At 43.2% G+C, this 19,263-nt stretch overlaps 1 protein-coding gene across 2 annotated transcripts in view; it reads right to left on the reverse strand.

Annotated features, from left to right (window-relative positions):
• Window positions 1–8,313: 8,313 nt before the first annotated feature.
• HAAO (3-hydroxyanthranilate 3,4-dioxygenase) overlaps window positions 8,314–19,263 on the reverse strand; it is a 704,001-nt gene continuing 693,051 nt past the window's right edge. Inside the window, exon 10 of one of the 2 annotated variants that reach the window (XM_069236711.1) lies at window positions 8,314–12,523. In XM_069236711.1, coding sequence (XP_069092812.1) covers window positions 12,439–12,523 — 85 coding nt within the window. In that variant the 3' untranslated portion in view covers window positions 8,314–12,438. The remainder of the gene's footprint in view (window positions 12,524–19,263) is intronic. The other variant, XM_069236712.1, reaches the window with a different exon arrangement.

Raw genomic sequence — 19,263 nt, forward strand, 5'->3', positions numbered from 1 at the left:
GCAGGTCTGCCAGTTTTATCCTTGCTCCTGGGTGAAAAGCAGGGGGGCCCTGGTCCTCCAATCAGGGACAGGGTCGTCCCCCTGTGATGACCACTTCCTGGGAAGTGTGGCAAAAATCCATCCCAGAAGGCAACAGTCTCTAAAAATCCAAAATGGATGAATCTGATTTTTAGAGGAGAGATCTGGCTGAGCCCACCCACTGGTGTGGCTAAAAATCATAAACACACCCCTCTCCTGCCCTCTCCTAATCTAATCAAGGGGGCACCTAGCTGTCTGGGGTTGCAGGATGTGGGGGTGTTGCTGGGTGCTCCAGATGTCCTTCTCTGCCTTTGAAGACCAGTTTGGCAGCCCTCCCCCTTCCTGCTTCCCCATCTGCTGAGGGGAGATTCTCTCCCCCAAGCACATTCCTTTGTGTGAAGTCAGGCCACTTCACACCTCATTAAAGTAGCCTGGCAGAAGCTGCTGCAGGCTGGCCAATCAGAGCACAGCAGCAAAAACAATGCAGAGCTGAAATTGGCAACTTTTTAGGTAAAGTCTAAACTTTTTACCTGCACTAGTTATATTAAATCCAACAACTGGAAGTTGTGGGATTTATTATAACAATCAATTTGATACCAAATTCTTGGTATGTAACATTTAAGGAGACTTTAAAATTTTAAATAAAGTCTGCCCATTCTAGCCTATGAAGGCCATTTACTTCAATGAGGGAAAAACGAATTTGGCTGTTTTTACCTCACCAGGGCTTATAAATCTATTTTTATAAAGTCCCTGCTTATAGTTACATGGCACCCAGCCCTAGGGGCACATAGGGCACACCTTAGGGGTGACTTATATGTAAAAATAAGGTAGTTTAAGACTTTGGAAGTACCTTTAATTCCAAAGTCGAATTTGCATATAACTTTAATTTAAAAGCAGCCAGCAAGGCAGGCTTGCTTTTAAAATGACACTGGGCACCTCAGCAATGCACCTAGGTGTGCACCACCTATGCTGTGGTCCCTAAACCTACATGCCCTACCATATACTAGGGACTTATAGGTAGGTTAACTTAGCCAATTATAATTAGCCTAATTTGCATATCCATTTTACACAGAGCACAGGCCCTGGGACTGGTTAGCAGTACCCAGGGCACCATCAGAGTCAGGAAAACACCAGCATAAAGTGGAAAATGGGGGCAAAAAGTTAGGGGGCCTCTGCAATCAGCCCCAGTTTCTCACAATGGGCATTGGGGTGGGTGACCCCACTCAACACCAATGGATTTTGACACATCCCCAAATATACAAGGCCATGTAAACCTGGAGATGCATCAAAACCTTATGCCTTGAGGAGAAATATCTTTATTTCTCCATGTTTTTTTTCTCTTTCTATGTGTGCTACGTTCTGCAGTACACATAGAAAGGGGATAAAGCCACTCAGGATTGTTTTTGTGCCGGAAGGTGCCCCTTTCTGCCCAAAAACAATCCTGCATTTAATGCAAACCCCTTGCAACATGGTGTAAGGGTGCCTGCATTGCCACTAGTCTGCAGAAAAGGCCCTAGCTCAGGAGGAAAGGACAGTAATGCACTGTAATCTATCGATACAGCACAATCCTGCCCTTTCACTTTGATGCAAGGCAGCACAGCAAGGTAACTTGGTGCAGTGCCCTGCGCCAAATTCTCATAAATTTGAGCCTTTGTGTGGTCAGAGTGCCTACATTCAGCAAAAGTTAGTTAAGCACAGTGCGCGTTGCTCCATTGCCAAACCCTGGCACAAGGGCCTGTTCAATGGCTACTTGGTGTCAGTTCTAAATGTAAATGCATGGAATCATGAGCTTTTCCTTATGCGACATACATGAATGTGCAGGGGATGCTTCCTATCTGCCAGCGCACCAACTGTTGAAGGTGAACCAGTCAATCTATGTCCAATGTCCATATATGTGCAGTCTTCCTTGTGTGCAGCATTGTGCTACACATGTACACAGATTAATGTGCCTCATAAATATACACATTGCAGAACTGTGTTTCTTTCAGGGCAACACCAAAACATCATACCTTTTGAGAAGGAATGCAATCTTGCACAACATTAGAAGGTATAAATAATTCCCACTAGTCAGCCCTCTGTCCACCAATGAGAGTTAACCCTCATATGCCTTCAAAAATGTTACATACGGTGTAAGCCTTTCCTATTCTAGCATTACACCACTTAGTAGTTCCGAGGGTCAATATTATCATGCATATGCTGTGGTACAATGGAGTCTGACATGCTGGGCAGCATAACTAAATATATAGCACATGCCTCAGGCACGCTTCAGGTATGTGATTATGGATACATCTGAACTACATCATCCAGCTAGCTCAGACCTGCGTCCAATAATCTCGCCATTTTCAGATATTTTTGTCTAAGCTGTTATATAAATCTGAAATACTGGGATAGCATAGCATTTAAGATGTACATGTAAGCATATTTTAAAGCACTGTTTACAATGTAATGTCCCAGTTCATATTTTCAAGGTGGACATAAACTATTTACACAGGAGAGGTGGACTCATTCCAGGACCCCAATGCTACTGGTAAGTGTCATGAGTACATGTATGTAGAATTTTTAAGTCTGTGTGCGATCTAAATGGCATGTAACATTGTGATGTTTTTTGAGCGGTAATGATCACCTATTATCAATTTGCTGTCAGTGTGTGAAACACAACAGAACCTGCCCACAGATTAATTGTGAATGAACAAGGAAGATTTCCATTGTGAATGTAGGGTGTATGTAAGCAAGCGCATCAGATGTAAGCACCTTAACATTTTTGATAATGTTTGCACATCTATAGTCATGTGTCATTTGGCACACTAACCCTCACCTGGTGCAGAATATGCATGTGTTCAGCAGTAACACATTAGCTCACACATAAAAATGTCACTTAGCTATACAATCAAGTATCAACATGTGTTTTGGCATAGTTAAATATGTATTGCTAAGCATGTCTAGCCAGGGTTCTGTTGCATATGTCTGAAATTATGTTTGGCAAAGATAAAGATTATATTTCATATGTTAACACACACACTGTTAGTAAGCATGTACAGGTCGTTGTGATGGTATCACAGTCACACAGTGTGTGGTTATGCCACATATGGTGCATTAAAATGTAGCATTCTGAGCTCAGACATACTGCATACTTTTCAGCTATCCAGCGAAAAAAATATCTGTTTGACTGAGCATAAGGGTGGACAAACATACCTATAGTGTTACTCCTCATTTGTATGAAGACAACATACCTGTCCTTGTAGCACTATGCCAGACAAAATGCAGATTTGTGAAAAGATGTATGTCAGTGTCAGCAGGGTAGCCATCACAACCTAACCAATTTTGCTTTTGACATTTACGACATTTGTTTTTGAGATGGGAAAAAATACTTCTTGAAAAATGTAACTGATCCATGACAGAAAACAAATGGCATGACTACATGTGTCTCATCATCATGTGGATACCTAGATCTGTATTATCTTGGCCTACCACGAGGTATGGCTGTTGTAATCCATCCTCAGAGGTACTAGAGCCTCCCCTAGAGTCATGGTACAAGGATGCTTGCATTAAATGCAACAAAGAACGTGCTCAGATGTGTGCTCTGGCATGCTTATGCACACTACTGAACAGCCTTGTCTAAATCATGATGTGTGTAGCCGAGTGTAGGCTTGGGATGATCAGTGTACAGAAACATGTTTAAGCATGACACAGCATGTTCTGGGCTACAGGTGTGAACCAGAAGCCACATTTCACATTTCTGTACATGTGCCTGAGGGTATATAATTGAAATGTACCCAAGTCATGTTTGGCAGAAGATAAATCACAACCCCCCATCCATGTATGGGCTACCTGACACTGAGTAAATGTGTGCAGCCTTATGTGACTCCAGATGGGGTATGCAACGCAGAGGCACACTACCTGGACTGTATCAACTTACTGTTGATGTACAAGTCTCAACCCACTCACATGATGCAATCCCTCAACCCAGTTTACAAAATCTGGACCAGGTGTCCAATATAAAATCTAAATATCGAGTGTGAAATGTTGTTTGGTATGATATGGTGTCATTAGAAACTGGGTCTCTAGTTGACAGATAGCTGCACCCTGTCCAAGTAGGGACCATGATCCTAGTCAGAGTAAGTCATATACACAACCTTAATTAACCTGTGCTCATCCCCTAGTAGCTTGGCACTGAGCAGTCAGGTTCAATTTAAGAGGCAATGTGCAAAGTATTTCTGCAACACTTCATTTCAGTAACACAGTGAAATTCATCACAAAAGACTCAGCATCTGTTTAGAACAATAGAGAATATGTATTTGAGGAAAACAAGACCAAAACAACAAAAATCCAATCAGTAGATCCTGACATAAGCAATTTTGAAGATTTAGGTGAAAATAGTGCATAGAAGTGCAAAGCACCAACTGGGGTTATCTATCTGGTCATGCTGGACCGGGACAAAGTTACATGTTCAGCCTATATTCTGAGAAGCTGTGCCGCGAGGCTTTTCAGGGCTTGGCTTCGCTTTATGGCGGTTCTGATGAAACCCACTGTTGCACAGCTTGCTGGCCTGTCCTGCCTGCAAGGCTAAGTTGAGATAAGGGCCACATGTGCCTTGTTGATTTTCTTTTTTATTATGGCTATACTGATTAGAGATAGACTTACTGACAGCACCAATCTTCAGTGTTTCTCCATTGCCCTGACTAGAGAGAGGGTCCTTGCTTGGACAGAGTGCCAACTGACTGCCAACCAGATACCCAATTTCTAACAGGGATATATGGATTAACAAGTGAGAGATTCCTACCCTTTCCCTTGCATACAGCACAGGGTAGGAATGTAGATTGCCGCGCTGCACAGCATGACATTTTAACCATATTGTCCCCTGTTGCCACTCATCCTTTAGGTCCTGCTGGTCCTCAAACCCAGCACTGTCTTCTCCTTCCACTCCTGCTTCCAACTCTGCTGGGATTACTGATTCCACCTGCTCCTCCAAGGGGACCAGCACCTCCTGGTCCTCAGGTCCTCCTGGTCCGGTCCGCATTTCTGTCCTCAGTTTCTCCTTGGTCCTGCGCTTATAGTTATGCCAGTGCTTCTTGTACTCCGGCACCATCCGTTTAGTTTGCCGTACATTGTTTATCTTCTCCACTATGGACTGCCAAATGGCTTCTTTCTTCCCTAATGGCAATTTTGAGATGCCAAAGAAAAGATGTCATTCTAGGTCACATCTGTAATTAAAGAGTGGTTCTCCTCCTCACTGAAATTACTTTTCCTCTTCCCTTGGGTGGTGGTCTAGACATCCTGGCTGGTATTGGGGTTGCTGCCCTGACTGTTGCTGTCTCCTCCATATCTCTGATTTTGACGTGTAGGAGACTTTTTATTTTCTAATGCGTCACTTTTTGAGTGATTTTTGATGCATGACGGATTCCAATGTGACGTAAAGGTGGTTTGTAGCACGCACGTGTTGCTTTACGACCCACAAAGAAGCTCAACATCCTTGTGACTGCAAATGCATCACTTTTCTCTGTGACATCCGTCCCATATATGGGTCAATATTTTTTAAGCACCTTGGAACCTTACAACATGGTGCGCCATACTGTAAATAAGGTGCATCCATTGCATCAAGAACTATCGTACTGCAGCACGTTTCCTGACGAATCACTGCCTTACTGCAGTAATGCATCAGTTCTCATAAATAAGCCCCAATATTCTTACCTTTTATATTCTTTTCCACAGTACTTTTGTAGAGACAATATTCATGTCTTATGCTATTCTTGACTCAATATTTGTGTCATTCACCCAGGCTACTGAGAGTGACTACACTTTCACATCCTGTGTGAATCGGACACTTTAGACCCAATTAAGAATCTGGCTGTTCGAAAACAGCCAGATTCACGGTGGAGATTGGACCGCTGCAACTATGGTAGTCTCACAACTAATTTATATGATTGACGGTTGGTGCCAAAAGACCATCTTCTCCCTCAGGATCTCTGAACCCGACGGGATGACGGCAGTCATGGTTGTAATCAGCCACAGCTGCGCTGAAGTCAGCGCCGCCGTGGCTGATTATAACCATGTTCTCCGCCAGCTTTTTCATGGCGGTTCAACTGCCATCAAAAGGCTGGCAGAGAACATGTGCAGGGGCCCCTCTCCATGTACCGTCGAAGTGTGCTCTATCTGCTGTGCAGACACTGTGCATTCCAAAGGTTCTAGGGAGGCCCCCTGTGCAACGGCATTAGCCTCGAATCCATGTGGAGCTGAGCCCAATGCCGCCACACGTTTTCCACTGGGCTGATCGTTTGAAGGCTTGGTTTCTGCCAGTCAGTCCAGTGGAAAACTCGTAATGGGGATGGCAGGGAGACTGCCAGATCATGGCGGTCTCCTCACCACAGGTCTGGCAGTCGGGTTTTCTGACCGCCAACTCATAATCAGGCCCTTTGTCTCATGATTTATCAACATTTGCATCATTGACCAGGGTCAGGCAAATATCATCACACTCTTACACTATGTAGTGTGTCAGATCATGCCAGAATCCACATTCACATTGACTTATGGTGGGAAAAGACCCTATGGGATGCTGGAGGCTGTATGAATTACACTATAAAAAACACTTGGGGCCACATGTACGTAGGTTCAGATTTGCGACTCGCAAATTGCGAGTCAGAGCGACTCGCAATTTGCAAGTCGCAAATCTGAATGTAGGATGGTGTCCTTGACACCATTTGCGATTTGCAAGGGGGTCGCAAATGCCCACCTCATGAATATTCATGAGGTAGTTCGCAATTTGTGACCCTCTTGGGAATGGCGGCCCTCACACGGATGTTGGCCTGCTGGAGACTGCAGACCACCATGTCTGTGACTGCTTCTCAATAAAGCAGTATTTTTTTTTGTAATGCAGCCCGTTCCTTAAAGGAAAACGAGATACATTACAAAAACAAAAAATTAAACGTTTTCGTTTCATTTTTACAGAGCAGACCACTGCCTGTCTTGAAAAAATATTTACAGTGACATTCACAACGGGGAAGGGGTCCCATGGGGGCCCCCTCCCTTTTGCGAATGGGTTAGCACCCATTTGAAATTGGTGCAAACTGCGATTGTTTTGCAACCGCGTTCGCGGTCACAAAACAGTCCTACATTGCACTGTGAGTCGCAATTAGGAAGGGAACACCCCTTCCTAATTGTGAGTCACAAACCTGTTTTCCGATTCGGTAACGAGGTTACCGAATCGCAAAACGGGGTTTATGCATCGCGATGTGCTTTTTGCGCGTCCCAAACAGCCAAATTTGCTGTTTGCGAGGTGAAAAAAGCTACCTACATGTGCCCCTTGGTTAGAAACCATCTGAAGGCATTCCTAAATATCTACATGAGGGAAACCACAAGCACAGTAACCTCCTCCCATATAGTAAGAGCATGAGGGAAAGTCTACCTGAGAGGAGAAAAAATTATAGATTCTGTTCTGAGAAAGAGTATTCTGCATCTCTAGCAGACTATTTGAAAGAAGTATATATTATCTAACTAACAAATATATTCCAGACTATTCCTGTATCATGTTAAAGTGCCTACGCAATGTAAAATATGAGCAGAATTCAATATTAACAACCCAGGCAGAAAAACCCTCTTCTATCTGCAAAAGCATAACTAGAAGAGAGGGAAGAAAGCGGGCCCCCTTTGAACCCTTCAGCTTTGACAGCAAGTAGCTTGGCATAAAACCTCTTCATTAGAAAATTGAAATAGGGATATCATCTTGTACCTTATAGATGTCCTTAGACACTTTTATAAATCTCTATACATCTAAAATGTGTGACTCCCAGACACAAAAAAAGCAGTTCTCTGCCCCTCTGCAAATGCAGGCAATATCCCTAGAGCTATACCAAATGCTAGAAGCTGAGATTACGCAGGAGGAAATAGAGCTGGGAACTGACAATATGTCCAGGACAAAACCCCAAGATTGGATGAATTTCCCTTAGAATTCTACAAGGCAAACAAAGGAACACTTGTATATCTTCTTCATAAGACATTTGTAGGCATAAGCCATAACAGAAAACCTGTTTCAGAATTTAGCACTGCAAAAGCTCTCTTACTCTAAAGCCAGATAAGGACTCATTTCAGTGAAAGAGTTACTGATCAATCTCAATGTAGACACTGACATTTTCAAAGTGTTAGCAAACTGCTTTAAACAGGCCCTAACAACTTTAATCCACCTAGACTACGTAGGGTTTATCGCACACCAGGCCTCCACAGTTCATCTTAGGTCGCTAGCTCATGTGCTATGGTAAGTACCACATGGTAGAGACAAATATACAACAAGTAGTCATGGAGAAATCATTCTACAGGGTAGGGTGGGAGTATTTATTCAGAGTTATGAAGCATGTGGAAATTTGAGACAGCTTTCTAACTAAAGTTATGTGACTGTCCTAAAACCCACCAGCAGTAGTGTCATGTAACAGAATTATATCCCCTTCACTGGCGATTGAGAGAGAGAAGAAGCAAGGATGACAAAACTCTTGCAGCAGCAATTTGGTACAGTAAAGAAATTAGGCATACTAATCCAAGAGGGGTGCACAAAACACCTTTTTATGTACATGATATTCAGGTGACCTTGTCCAACCCATAGCACTCAATCACAGCCCTCATAAAATCCATCACAAACTTCTCCGCCTTTTCTGATTTCTATGTGAACTGGGACGATAGTGATGGGCTTCCAATCACAACAGTGACAACTGTAGCCTCGTTAACATTCTCAATTTAGATGGAAAGAGACCACCAACCTAAAATAGCTAGGGATCGCTGTATGTACAGCGCTCTAGAAAATAATGCAGGATAACTTTGACCTGTTAATTAATATGATAAAATGAGATATAGGCAGATGGTTTGAATTTCTCCTTGTGGGGTGAGCCTAAAATTAAAAGAAAAATAATATTATGGCATGGCTGAATTACAACTTTTCTAGGCTACTGCACCGAGTTCCAACAAACATGATACACACAATAAATAAATAAATAGTTGAAAACTTTTCTCTGGGAAGGCAGAAAACCTATATATAAATTATCTAAACTACACTCTTCCACGTAATATTGCAGTCTCAGATTCCCGCACTTAGGGCCTCATTTATGAGGCCCGTGGCGCAGGCCGGCGCAGATAGTGGGCCACACGAAAGGGCAATAATGTGCAGTGTCTATAAGATATGGTGCATTTCTGTCCTCTACCCTTGCGCTGGTGCACAAACAGCTGCCTAGGGCCAAAGCAGGCACCTTTGCACTATAATGCAAAAGTGCCTGCATTGTGGGAATGATTGTTTTTGTGCAGGAAGGGACACCTTCCTGCAAAAAAACAATCACAAGAGGTGTTTTTCCTCTTTCCATGTGCGCTGCAGAATGCAGCACACATAGAAAGAGGAAACAATGGGGAGAAATAAAGATATTTCTCCCCGTTGCATCATTCTTTCGCCACCCCTGAGGTGGCGTAGGAATCTGATGCATTCCCAGACTTGTAAATCTGGGAATGCATCATATTCCTTCGGGTTTCATGGGTGCTCTGTGTGAACAACCCAAGCAACACCCATGGAACACCCCTTTCACATAGTGTTATGCGTGAAAGGGGTCGATATTTACAAGGCCATGTAAATATGGGCTGGCACACTGCGACACTGGAACATAAAAAGAAAATGACGCTTCGGGGGCACAGTGTCTCGCCAGGATCTTATTGGCTATCCTGCTAGTTGGCCCAATTCCATTACCATTTTCATGCTACATTTGAAACACCAAAATGAATCAAAATCCAAAATGGTACCCTGGTTAACTATGTAGGCTTGCGAGTGATATATTCCGAAGCCTTTAGAAGGTGTGAACAGAGTAACTCAGAGGCTGATTACGAGTTTGGTGGTTGGAAGAACCCAACCACCAAACTCCTGATGAGGATGCCGTCATGGTGCTGGCGGTCTTCTTATCGGCCCCATCACTAGTTTTCCACTGGGCTGCCCTTGGTTTCCACTAGTCAGCCCAGTGGAAAATGTGTGGTGGCATTGGACTCGGCTCCACATGGAGCCAAGTCCAATGCTGTCACATAGGGGGCATCCTTAGCACCCTCGGACTGCGCACTGCCTGCATGGCAGACAGTATGCATTCCGATAGTGCTAGGGAGGGGGGCTCCTGCACTGCCCAGGCCATAGGATTTTAGTTTCAGTCTGTGTCCTCCAAGTACCTTTGTGTATATACACATTTATTGTGTTCAACACCTTGTCCAAAATGGTTTAGATTGGAGTGGAAATTGTAAGTGTCATATAATTACATAATGTTTTGCAACAGACAAACCATTAAACATTAGGTTAATGCCTTCCCCAAATCTCTTTAGATTGGAGTGGGAATAGCAAATGTCATCCCTTTAGTTTCCAACACCTTCCCCAAATTGGTTAAGATTGTAATGGAAATAGTAAATGTCACACCTTGAGTGTCCAACATTTTCACCAAACTGGATTAGATTAGAGTGGGAATGGTAAGTGTCCCCTCTTTAGTGTTCAGTATCTTCCTAAAATTGTTTTAGATCGGAGTGAGAAGAGTATCATTCCTTTAGGATCCAACACCTTCCTCAAATTGTTTGAGATTGGAGTGGGAATTGTTAATGTTACCCCTTTAGTGACCAACACCTTCCAAAAATGGTATAGATTGGAGTGCCAATAGTAAATGTCACCCCTTTACCATCTGCCATCTTCCCCAAAATGTTTTAGATGTGAATGGAAATAGTAAATGTCACCACTTTAGTGTCTAATACCTTCCACAAATTAGTTTGCAATTGTAAAAGCAGGAATAGTAAATGTCACTGATCAGTGTCCAACACTCCCCAAATTGATTTAGATTGGAGTAGGAATAGTAAATGTCACTCCTTTAGTGTACTGATTTCTCTATTTGGCATTATTTCCAACACCCTCCCCAAATCGTTTTAGTTTGGAATGTATGATGTCTTCCACAACTTTGCTGGCTTTTCATGGCATTGTAGATATGGTATTAGGCAAGGCACCGCAAGCCCCTGCGTTGCCTTACACTGCATCAGGGAGGCGTTTCATGGGCATTGCAGTGGGTTTTCCTATGCAACACCCAGTGGTTTTGATGCATTCCCACATTTACAAGAATCTGTACACATGGGAAGGCGTCAAAATCTTAGGCCTCCCCAGGGGAGCCGTGACAATGAGAAATATCTGTATTTCCCCTCGTTTTTTCCTCTTTTAATGTGTGCTTCATTCTGCAGCACACATACAGGTAAAAGCCTCCATGGGCTGTCTTTTTTACAGGAAGGTGCTCCTTCCGGCACAGAAACAATATTGTCTGTGATGCAGGCAACCTTGCACCATAGTGCTAGGCGGACTACTGTGTGCCAGGCAAGGGGAAGAGGACAGAAATGCACTGTATCTTGTAGATACGGTGCATTTCTGCCATTGCCTTATGGTACAGGGCAGCACAGTAAGGTCACTAGCAGCCCTGCCCTGTGCCACGTGCAGTGTTTAATTTGTGCTTGTTGTTTCCAGTGCGAGGCACCAGCACTTCTTTTTGAGGGCGGCATTTATTTTTTTGCCTCAAGCATTTACTGTGAGAAAAAGGCACATATGAGAAAGACGGAGGAAGAGAAAAACAAAAAAGCTTCACAAAGGGAGAAAGCAGAAAGCTGCACGAGTGAGCAGAAGGGGCAGGTAATGGCTGTACATGGATTGAAGAGGCCCGAGAAGGTTTTAGGATTATGCTGCCTCAGTATTCTGTGTTCGCACATTTAATTGCAGCAGCTGCATGTTTAAGAGGAGGGCTTTGGGCACCAGCACATTTCTATTTACAAATTAAGCACTGGTTACTTAGCTTGTAAAGAAGCCCCTTAATGCATTAGCTCCTTTGCATCCACCAGTTCAATTGTGTTTTATATGATTGGACTGTGATTAAGTATTCAATTTAGTATCTATATCTAATAGCATGTATTTATTTAGAATGCCCACTTAGGTAAAATATCAGATTTTATTTGCACCAAAGTAATAATCGGACCAAAAGTACAAGGATTTATACAGTAGGTTTAAATAAGACAAGTTGTATGCACCATTTTGAACAGATAATTCCATTTATTTACTGTTGAGAAATAATGCCAAATAGAGAAATCAGTACACTTTTAGGAAAGTGCATCTAATATTTAGAAAGATTAACTCTGCAGTTTATTCCAGACTACACATCAAGTGTCCCAGCACTGAATAGCTTAGTTAAGTCAAATATATTGTAAATTACAGTGTAAACTCATACATAAAAAAGTAAGCTACGACAAGGGTCAGAAAAAGATATGTCCTTGCTGTGGAATGAAACACAAAGGATTATGTAAAGGATTTTGTAAATCGTGCTCGTGTACTTGATGTATGCTATACTCTGCTGATGATATTTATTTTGTTTCAGGCTCAAGAATGTGTTATTGTCCTGAATCCCTTTACTGTTCTGCATAGATTGCCTTCTGCGCAGGATTCTGGATGATGTACAAAGCAATGCATCCTTCTTCCCTTTTCCAGTGATACCTGTGCAAACGGGATACAAGAGGCAGATTTAATGTTGTGCTGTGTACTGTTAATTACCAATTGGGGTGAGGTACAACAGAAAAATCCATACACGCATGTTACGCCAATGACATGAAACAATAACAAGTAGCATCTTTAAGACACGGGCACCGAAGGAATTCAGCATGCAAAAAACGTGAATACTATGCTGGGTGCAGATTCAATGCAAGTTATGCCTTCTATGGGGATTGTTTGCATCAGAATACCACCAGCATGAGAAAGCAGCACAAAAGCAGTGCAGCAATAGTGCCAAATTATATCTGAATCTCTGATGCCCTATTTGTATGTGATGATCAGGCGCAAAATATTGGCCCTAACCAAGCCTGAATACAAAATCGCTCTAAGAAGGTTTATGACTACTTTGAGAAAGACAAGTTCAACCATATTACCTTTACATACTAAAGTGTAATATATAATTAACATTTATTATGTGACAATCCACACATGCACAGGGTGGGCTCCTGCAAAGTTTCAAGCACTCTGAAACTATGCCTTCCCTTGATGTGCAAATTCCTCCTCCACAGATCTGTTATGGATCGACATGTGAACAAATCAAATTAGAGTGGCAAAGTAGCTACAATGTGTAAGTAGGTCCATGATCATTCTTTTGAAAGGAGCCATCTGTAGGAGGCTGGCCTGGCTTATAGTGGGTACCTTGTGGTACTTACACTCTGTGCCAGGTCCAATTATCCCTTATTAGTAGAATAGAGGTGTTTCTAGCTGCTTAGGCTGATAGAAGGTAGCTATGGCAAAGCAGCTTAGGCTGAACTAGGATGCATGCAAATCTCCTACTATACCACTTATATCATATAGCACAATATCATAAGAAAACACAATACTCAGAGTTACTACAAATAAAGGTACTTTATTTTAGTGACAATATGCCAAAAGTATCTCAGAGGATACCCTCACTTAGGAGGTAAGTAATATACACAAATTATATGTACACAAACCCAAAACAGGTAAGTAACAGTAAGAAAAGTAGTGCAAACAATGTAGAATCACAATAGGATGCAATAGGTAGACATAGGTCTAGGGGCAACACAAACCATATACTCCAAAAGTGGAATGCAAATCACGAATGGACCCCAGACCTATGGGAGCTTGTAGAGGGTCGCTGGGACTGTACGAAAACAGTAAGGGTATCCAAGATACCCCATCCCAAGACCCTGAAAAGTAGGAGTAAAGTTACCCTACTACCCCAGAAAGACAGAATAGTCGTGATAGGGGATTCTGCAAGAACCACAAGCACCAGCAAAACACTGAAGACGGATTCCTGGACCAGGAAGGGGACCAAGTCCAAGAGTCACAAAAGTGTCTGGGGGGGGCAGGAGCCCACTAAACCCCGGATGAAGATGCAAAAGGGCTGCCTCTGGGTGAAAGAAGCCAAAGATTCTGCAACAACGGAAGGGGCCAGGAACTTTTCCTTTGGAAAGAAGATGTCACACAGCGTGCTGAAGGTTGCAGAAGTGTTTCCACGCAGAAATACAACAAACAAGCCTTGCTAGCTGCAAGAGTCGCGGTTGAGGATTTTGGGTGCTGCTGGGGACCAGGAAGGACCAGGATGTCGCCCCTTGGAGGAGGAGACAGAGGGGGTGCTCAGCAACTTAGAGAGCCCCCCGCAAAAGCAGGCAGCACCCGCAGAAGTACCGGAACAGGCACTTAGAAGATCTGAGGATAGCGGTCAACTCAGAGTCACAAAGGAGGGTCCCACGATGTTGGATTTCAACTCAGCGAGTTGGGCAATGCAGGACCGAGTGCTAGGGACCCAGGCTAGGCTGTGCACAAAGGAAGTCCTAGAAAAGTGCACAGAAGCTGGAGCAGCTGCAAATCATGCAGTATACAGGTTTGCTGTCTGGCGTGGGGAGGCAAGGACTTACCTCCACCAAATTTGGACAGAAGGGCCACTGGACTGTGGGAGACACTTGGACCCAGCTCCTGTGTTCCAGGGACCACGCTCGTCAGGATGAGAGGGGACCCAGAGGACCGGTGATGCAGTAATTTGGTGCCTGCATTGGCAGGGGGAAGATTCCGTTGACCCACGGGAGATTTCTTCTTGGCTTCCAGTGCAGGGTGAAGACATACAGTGAAAATGGGGGTAACATGCCAGGCAAGATGGTACTTTCCTACACCATCGTCGAGGTGGAGGCTGCTAAGCTCTGGAACACCCTGCCAGTCCACAATGGAGACACAGAGACCTTTTTAGTCTTTAAAAAACAGCTGAAAATATGGCTCTCTAATCAGCATCTCTCATAAATGCTACCTCTTTCATCCTCCCAGCCTTTCCGCTAGTGCTTTGATACCTTTAGGTTTAGTGCACAATAGAAGCTCTAAATACATACATTGTCACCAAGGGGAAGGAGGTGGCCTCTCTCAAACTACCCCGTAAGGGGAACCTGCAGTAACCCTAGTGCCCTCTGCACCGCATCACAACATTTCTCATTTAAGTGGTTTACATGTCCACTACTTGATGTATGATGGATAATATGCATATTTGTGATCTGTGCTGTCAATTTAAAAGATTGTTCCAGACTACACAATAAATATCTCAGGTTTAGAAACAGAAATGCATCTGATTTGCCAATTGAAACAGACAATTACAAATTCAAGCTTAGCTCTCCAAAATGAACTTGGATTGGTTCATCTCTCAACTGACACCAAATGCAAATACTGCAGTCACCCATATCTTTGCGAAACACACACACAACTTGTCTTTGCAAGTTCACACCTGCCCTGATATCCAATTGTGGGCCACTTTTTTAGCTATACAGTTCGCAAGTAGGGGTCACTTTTATTTTGGTGCCCAGGCTATGTTTTGTCACAGTCAGACCCTGCTCTCAGAAATTGACTTCAGAGCAATAGTGAAAGTCTTAGGGCCTATTTACCAGTACCATAGACCGCCATACCTGCAATGGCGGTCAGACCTCTGCAACCTTACTGGTCCAATCATCACATTATGATGCTGGCGGTCGGACCACCAGCACACCGCCGCCACTGCCAGAATGTGAGATCCTGATGGGTTGGTGACAGTGCAAGTCGTGGTCAGCCACAGCCGTGATGAGTTCAGCATCGCTGTGCTGATAACGACTTGTCAGTTTGCCGGCCTTTCCATGGCGGGGATTCTGCCATGCAAAGGCCGGAAGAAAGGCAGGGATGGGGGCCACAGAGGGGGCCCTGCTCTGCCCATGGCATGGGTAGTGCATGGGGCCCTCCGTCAGCACTGTCAGAATGTGCACTGTCTGCCATGGCATTGGTCTGTGCAATGGCAATGACAACAGAATTGGCCTCGGCTCTCCCTCAGAGCCGAAGCCAATGCTGCTGCACTGTTTCTGTTGGCCAGCCTTGCAGAAACATCATAACACGGGGGTGGGGAGGCTGGCGACTTGGTGACTGCCTTGCCTCCCCCCGCCGTATTGGTGGTCTGACAGTCGGACCACCAAAAACGTAATCAGCAGCTTAGACCACTCACACTTTGGAGGGACAACGCCCTTCTCTTTGGTCTTCCTGAAATGAAGCTACACTCAACCTCCCCTTCTGCGACCCAGCCAAATAATAGGGAAACACCATGGATGCAACATTTTAAGATAAAATGGTGAAGTTTGTAGGATAGGCATCTCTATCAAATAAATCTCAGCCTTGAATGTTACTTGAAGTCCGGGAAACCTGCACTTTTGAAACTCTGAGGTCCACATATGCTTAGGATACTGGTAAGGAACAGCTGTTGGAATAATAATAATGTTTGCCACTACACACTCGATACTGAATCTCCTCCATGTGAACCCTTGTGGGTAGATATCTCGCCAGTAAAGAACCTTTAATGACATATTTAAAGGGCTCCACAACTCCCGATCCCCTACTGCAAAAGAGTAGCAACTATATTTTCCAATCAATAATTATTTTAAGGCCCTAAAACAGAATGCTTAGACTCCCAATATATACACATTTATGTCACAATACACAATCCCTTAATGTATTTTGCAACCTCTCTATTACTTTGATGGAACCATTTTTTGGTTAGCTTTTGTCCACTCGCCACCACGGAAAATTATCAGGAGGAATACATCTCCCTGAATGAAATGTTATTTGATACCTTTATATCACACACACACACACACACACACACACACACACACAGACTTCCCCCCACATACACACTTATGGTTAACCTGAATAATATAAATGTGTTGCACAATGTCAGTGACCTCATTTGTAGCTCAATCACATATATGCACATGTGCAAATTATAAGCTTCTAGCGACCTCATTCTTGCTTATAACATTAATATTGAACTATGTAACTTGATACTAATGTTTAACAAATATTTTTTTTTTAAGTCAGTATGCTTAATGAGCACACTATAATGAAAGAACTTTATTAATAGCATTTGACAAATACGTTTTCATTGTTTGATTTACTTTTTTAAGGAGCAAGTGAGTCATGTTTTTTGTTTTCTGCAACTAGCCTGAACAGGAATTGTCTGTGGTTCTCCGATTTAGTATTTCCTTATATTCCAAGCATGTGATAACTGTTATGTTGGGGCGCATATGAATAGAGGAAAGGTGTTTTTATAAAAGCGCAAATCGAAGTAATGATGCTCCTAAAGTAGCCTACAAAGTTGGTCATCCTCCACCACTTGTCAAATGGTCGTTATGGAGCAGTAGTAGTCACTCAGAGGAATGGGATAGAAGAAATCCAGGAAAGCAATCCCAGCAGCAGACCGTCAGCCTGGATAGCACAGCATTGGTCGGATTGCCTCGTCACACAACTTCCAATATACACATTGATTGACATTAAACCATCCTGGGAAGTGACAACACATGCTAAGATACGTTTTAACTGCCTGTGTATGGGTGAGACAATGGTTCAAGTTAGTGGAAAAGACGGTACAGTGCACATTCAAGGCAGGATTAAAACAGATGTGTGAGGCAATCTGGACTGTCCCACAGCATGTTATCATGTGGCAAGATAGCTACTGCATGTTCTCATATGGAAGTGGGATTCATGGAAAGGTTAGGTAGCAGCAGTCAATATGGACCTGCTACACAGCCAGGGAACTTAATGTGGCGTTCGGAGGCACTGCAACTCAAATAGAGGATTCCGCTGAAACAAGGGCATTATAGAGTGGAACCATTAGTGGTTCTCAACTTCAGGAAGTCCCTGCATCACCATCAAGAGTTGAAGGAAACAGGCTGTGGCCAAAAACTGAGGGGTACGCTCTTAGCATAAACATATCAGGTGGGTCGCCATCTACTGATTGGAGTATGACTTTAGCCTGGAAGACATGGCTCAAGTTTTTGACACGTCGAGGAACTCCTCCTTTCCAAAAATTCAAAAGCAGATGACAACCATGAAAGGAAATCATTTTGAGTTATATGTTGTGCTCTCAGAACAAACTCTTCTAGAATGCACTATGCCAGAACTAGATGATTCATAATTAACTCTATTATAAAGAGTAAAGAGAAATGTGATGATGCTGGCAAAGATGAGAGACATGATTAGAAAGTTCCAGAAAGGTTCTGTTAAATGCATGGGGGAACTGAAATTAAGCGGGGCAAGGGATGAGTTGATTATGAAACTGCCTCGGGAAAGGAAACTGTGAGTAAGCAGAATACTGACTGACAGAGAGGGGGTTGTTTGGATATTGCGATGGTGAAATTACTCTGTTTGATTTCAAGGACGTTAATGTAAATGTTGTTCTATATTATAGAAGGCGGGGGAAATGTCATAGTTAAAATCAAGAGATATATGGCTGCAACTTTTGAGGCAAGATACTGATTAAACATACCCAAGAGAAAAATAAAAATGCTAAGTAAGAACTTCAACTTAATTGCTCAGAAATGTCTGAGCTCATTATCTAATTAGGGCTGCCAAGGAAGGAGTGTAGAGATGTGTGAGGACTGTGGTGTGTTATACGGTGTGGCCAATATATTTTGCCTATGCGAGGATCTATTGTCTCTGCCAATGTTTTTTTAGCTATGTTGTGCAGAAAACCTGAAAGTAAAAAAATAAAGTGTTATGATGTGGTAAATGCAGCATCATAGCACTTTTTTTCTTTACTTTAGGCCAAATTGCGCAGCAGCTGTGCTGTTGTACTACATGGGTAAAAACAAAACATTGATGGAGCCAAACATCTGTCATATGCGCAAGAATTTATGTGGCTATGTTATTTTTTTTTGTCACAGGCAGGGCAAGTAAAGTGAGACAGGGCAAGAGGTTTGGCACACTGTCAACAAATGTAGACCTCCTTGCTAATTAGAGTCATACAGTCGGAGAACCGCTGAATGTGTCATTGTGTAATATAACTGGTACTCTTGTAAAGCATTTCAATACTGTCTTTTATATTTCCACAGCATACATGTTTCCAACAAACAGGCCGCTAAATCCTCTGCTCTCAGGGGGCAGACTAAAATTGCTCGATGCCCCGTTTGCGATTACTGAAAACCTGTTGGGGATACCTATTCCTGTTTATGTGTGTTTGATAGGTATGTGTATGTGTTGTGTGATTAATATTCTCTTTGTAGTTGTGTGATATCTGTGACTGTGTATGGTATGTATGGCAATGTGTTTCTGCTCATGAAGAAGGTTTGAAGATGTCCCTGCTCTGTTTTTGACCCCTGCCAGCGCTTCCTGCTGTTGTTTCTGGCATCCCACATATGGGTGCCATCCTGGTCTCAGTCGCATTCCAAGTGCTTTGCACCCTC

The sequence above is a fragment of the Pleurodeles waltl genome, chromosome 5 (genome assembly GCF_031143425.1).
Source record: "Pleurodeles waltl isolate 20211129_DDA chromosome 5, aPleWal1.hap1.20221129, whole genome shotgun sequence".
NCBI classification, from domain to species: domain Eukaryota; kingdom Metazoa; phylum Chordata; class Amphibia; order Caudata; family Salamandridae; genus Pleurodeles; species Pleurodeles waltl.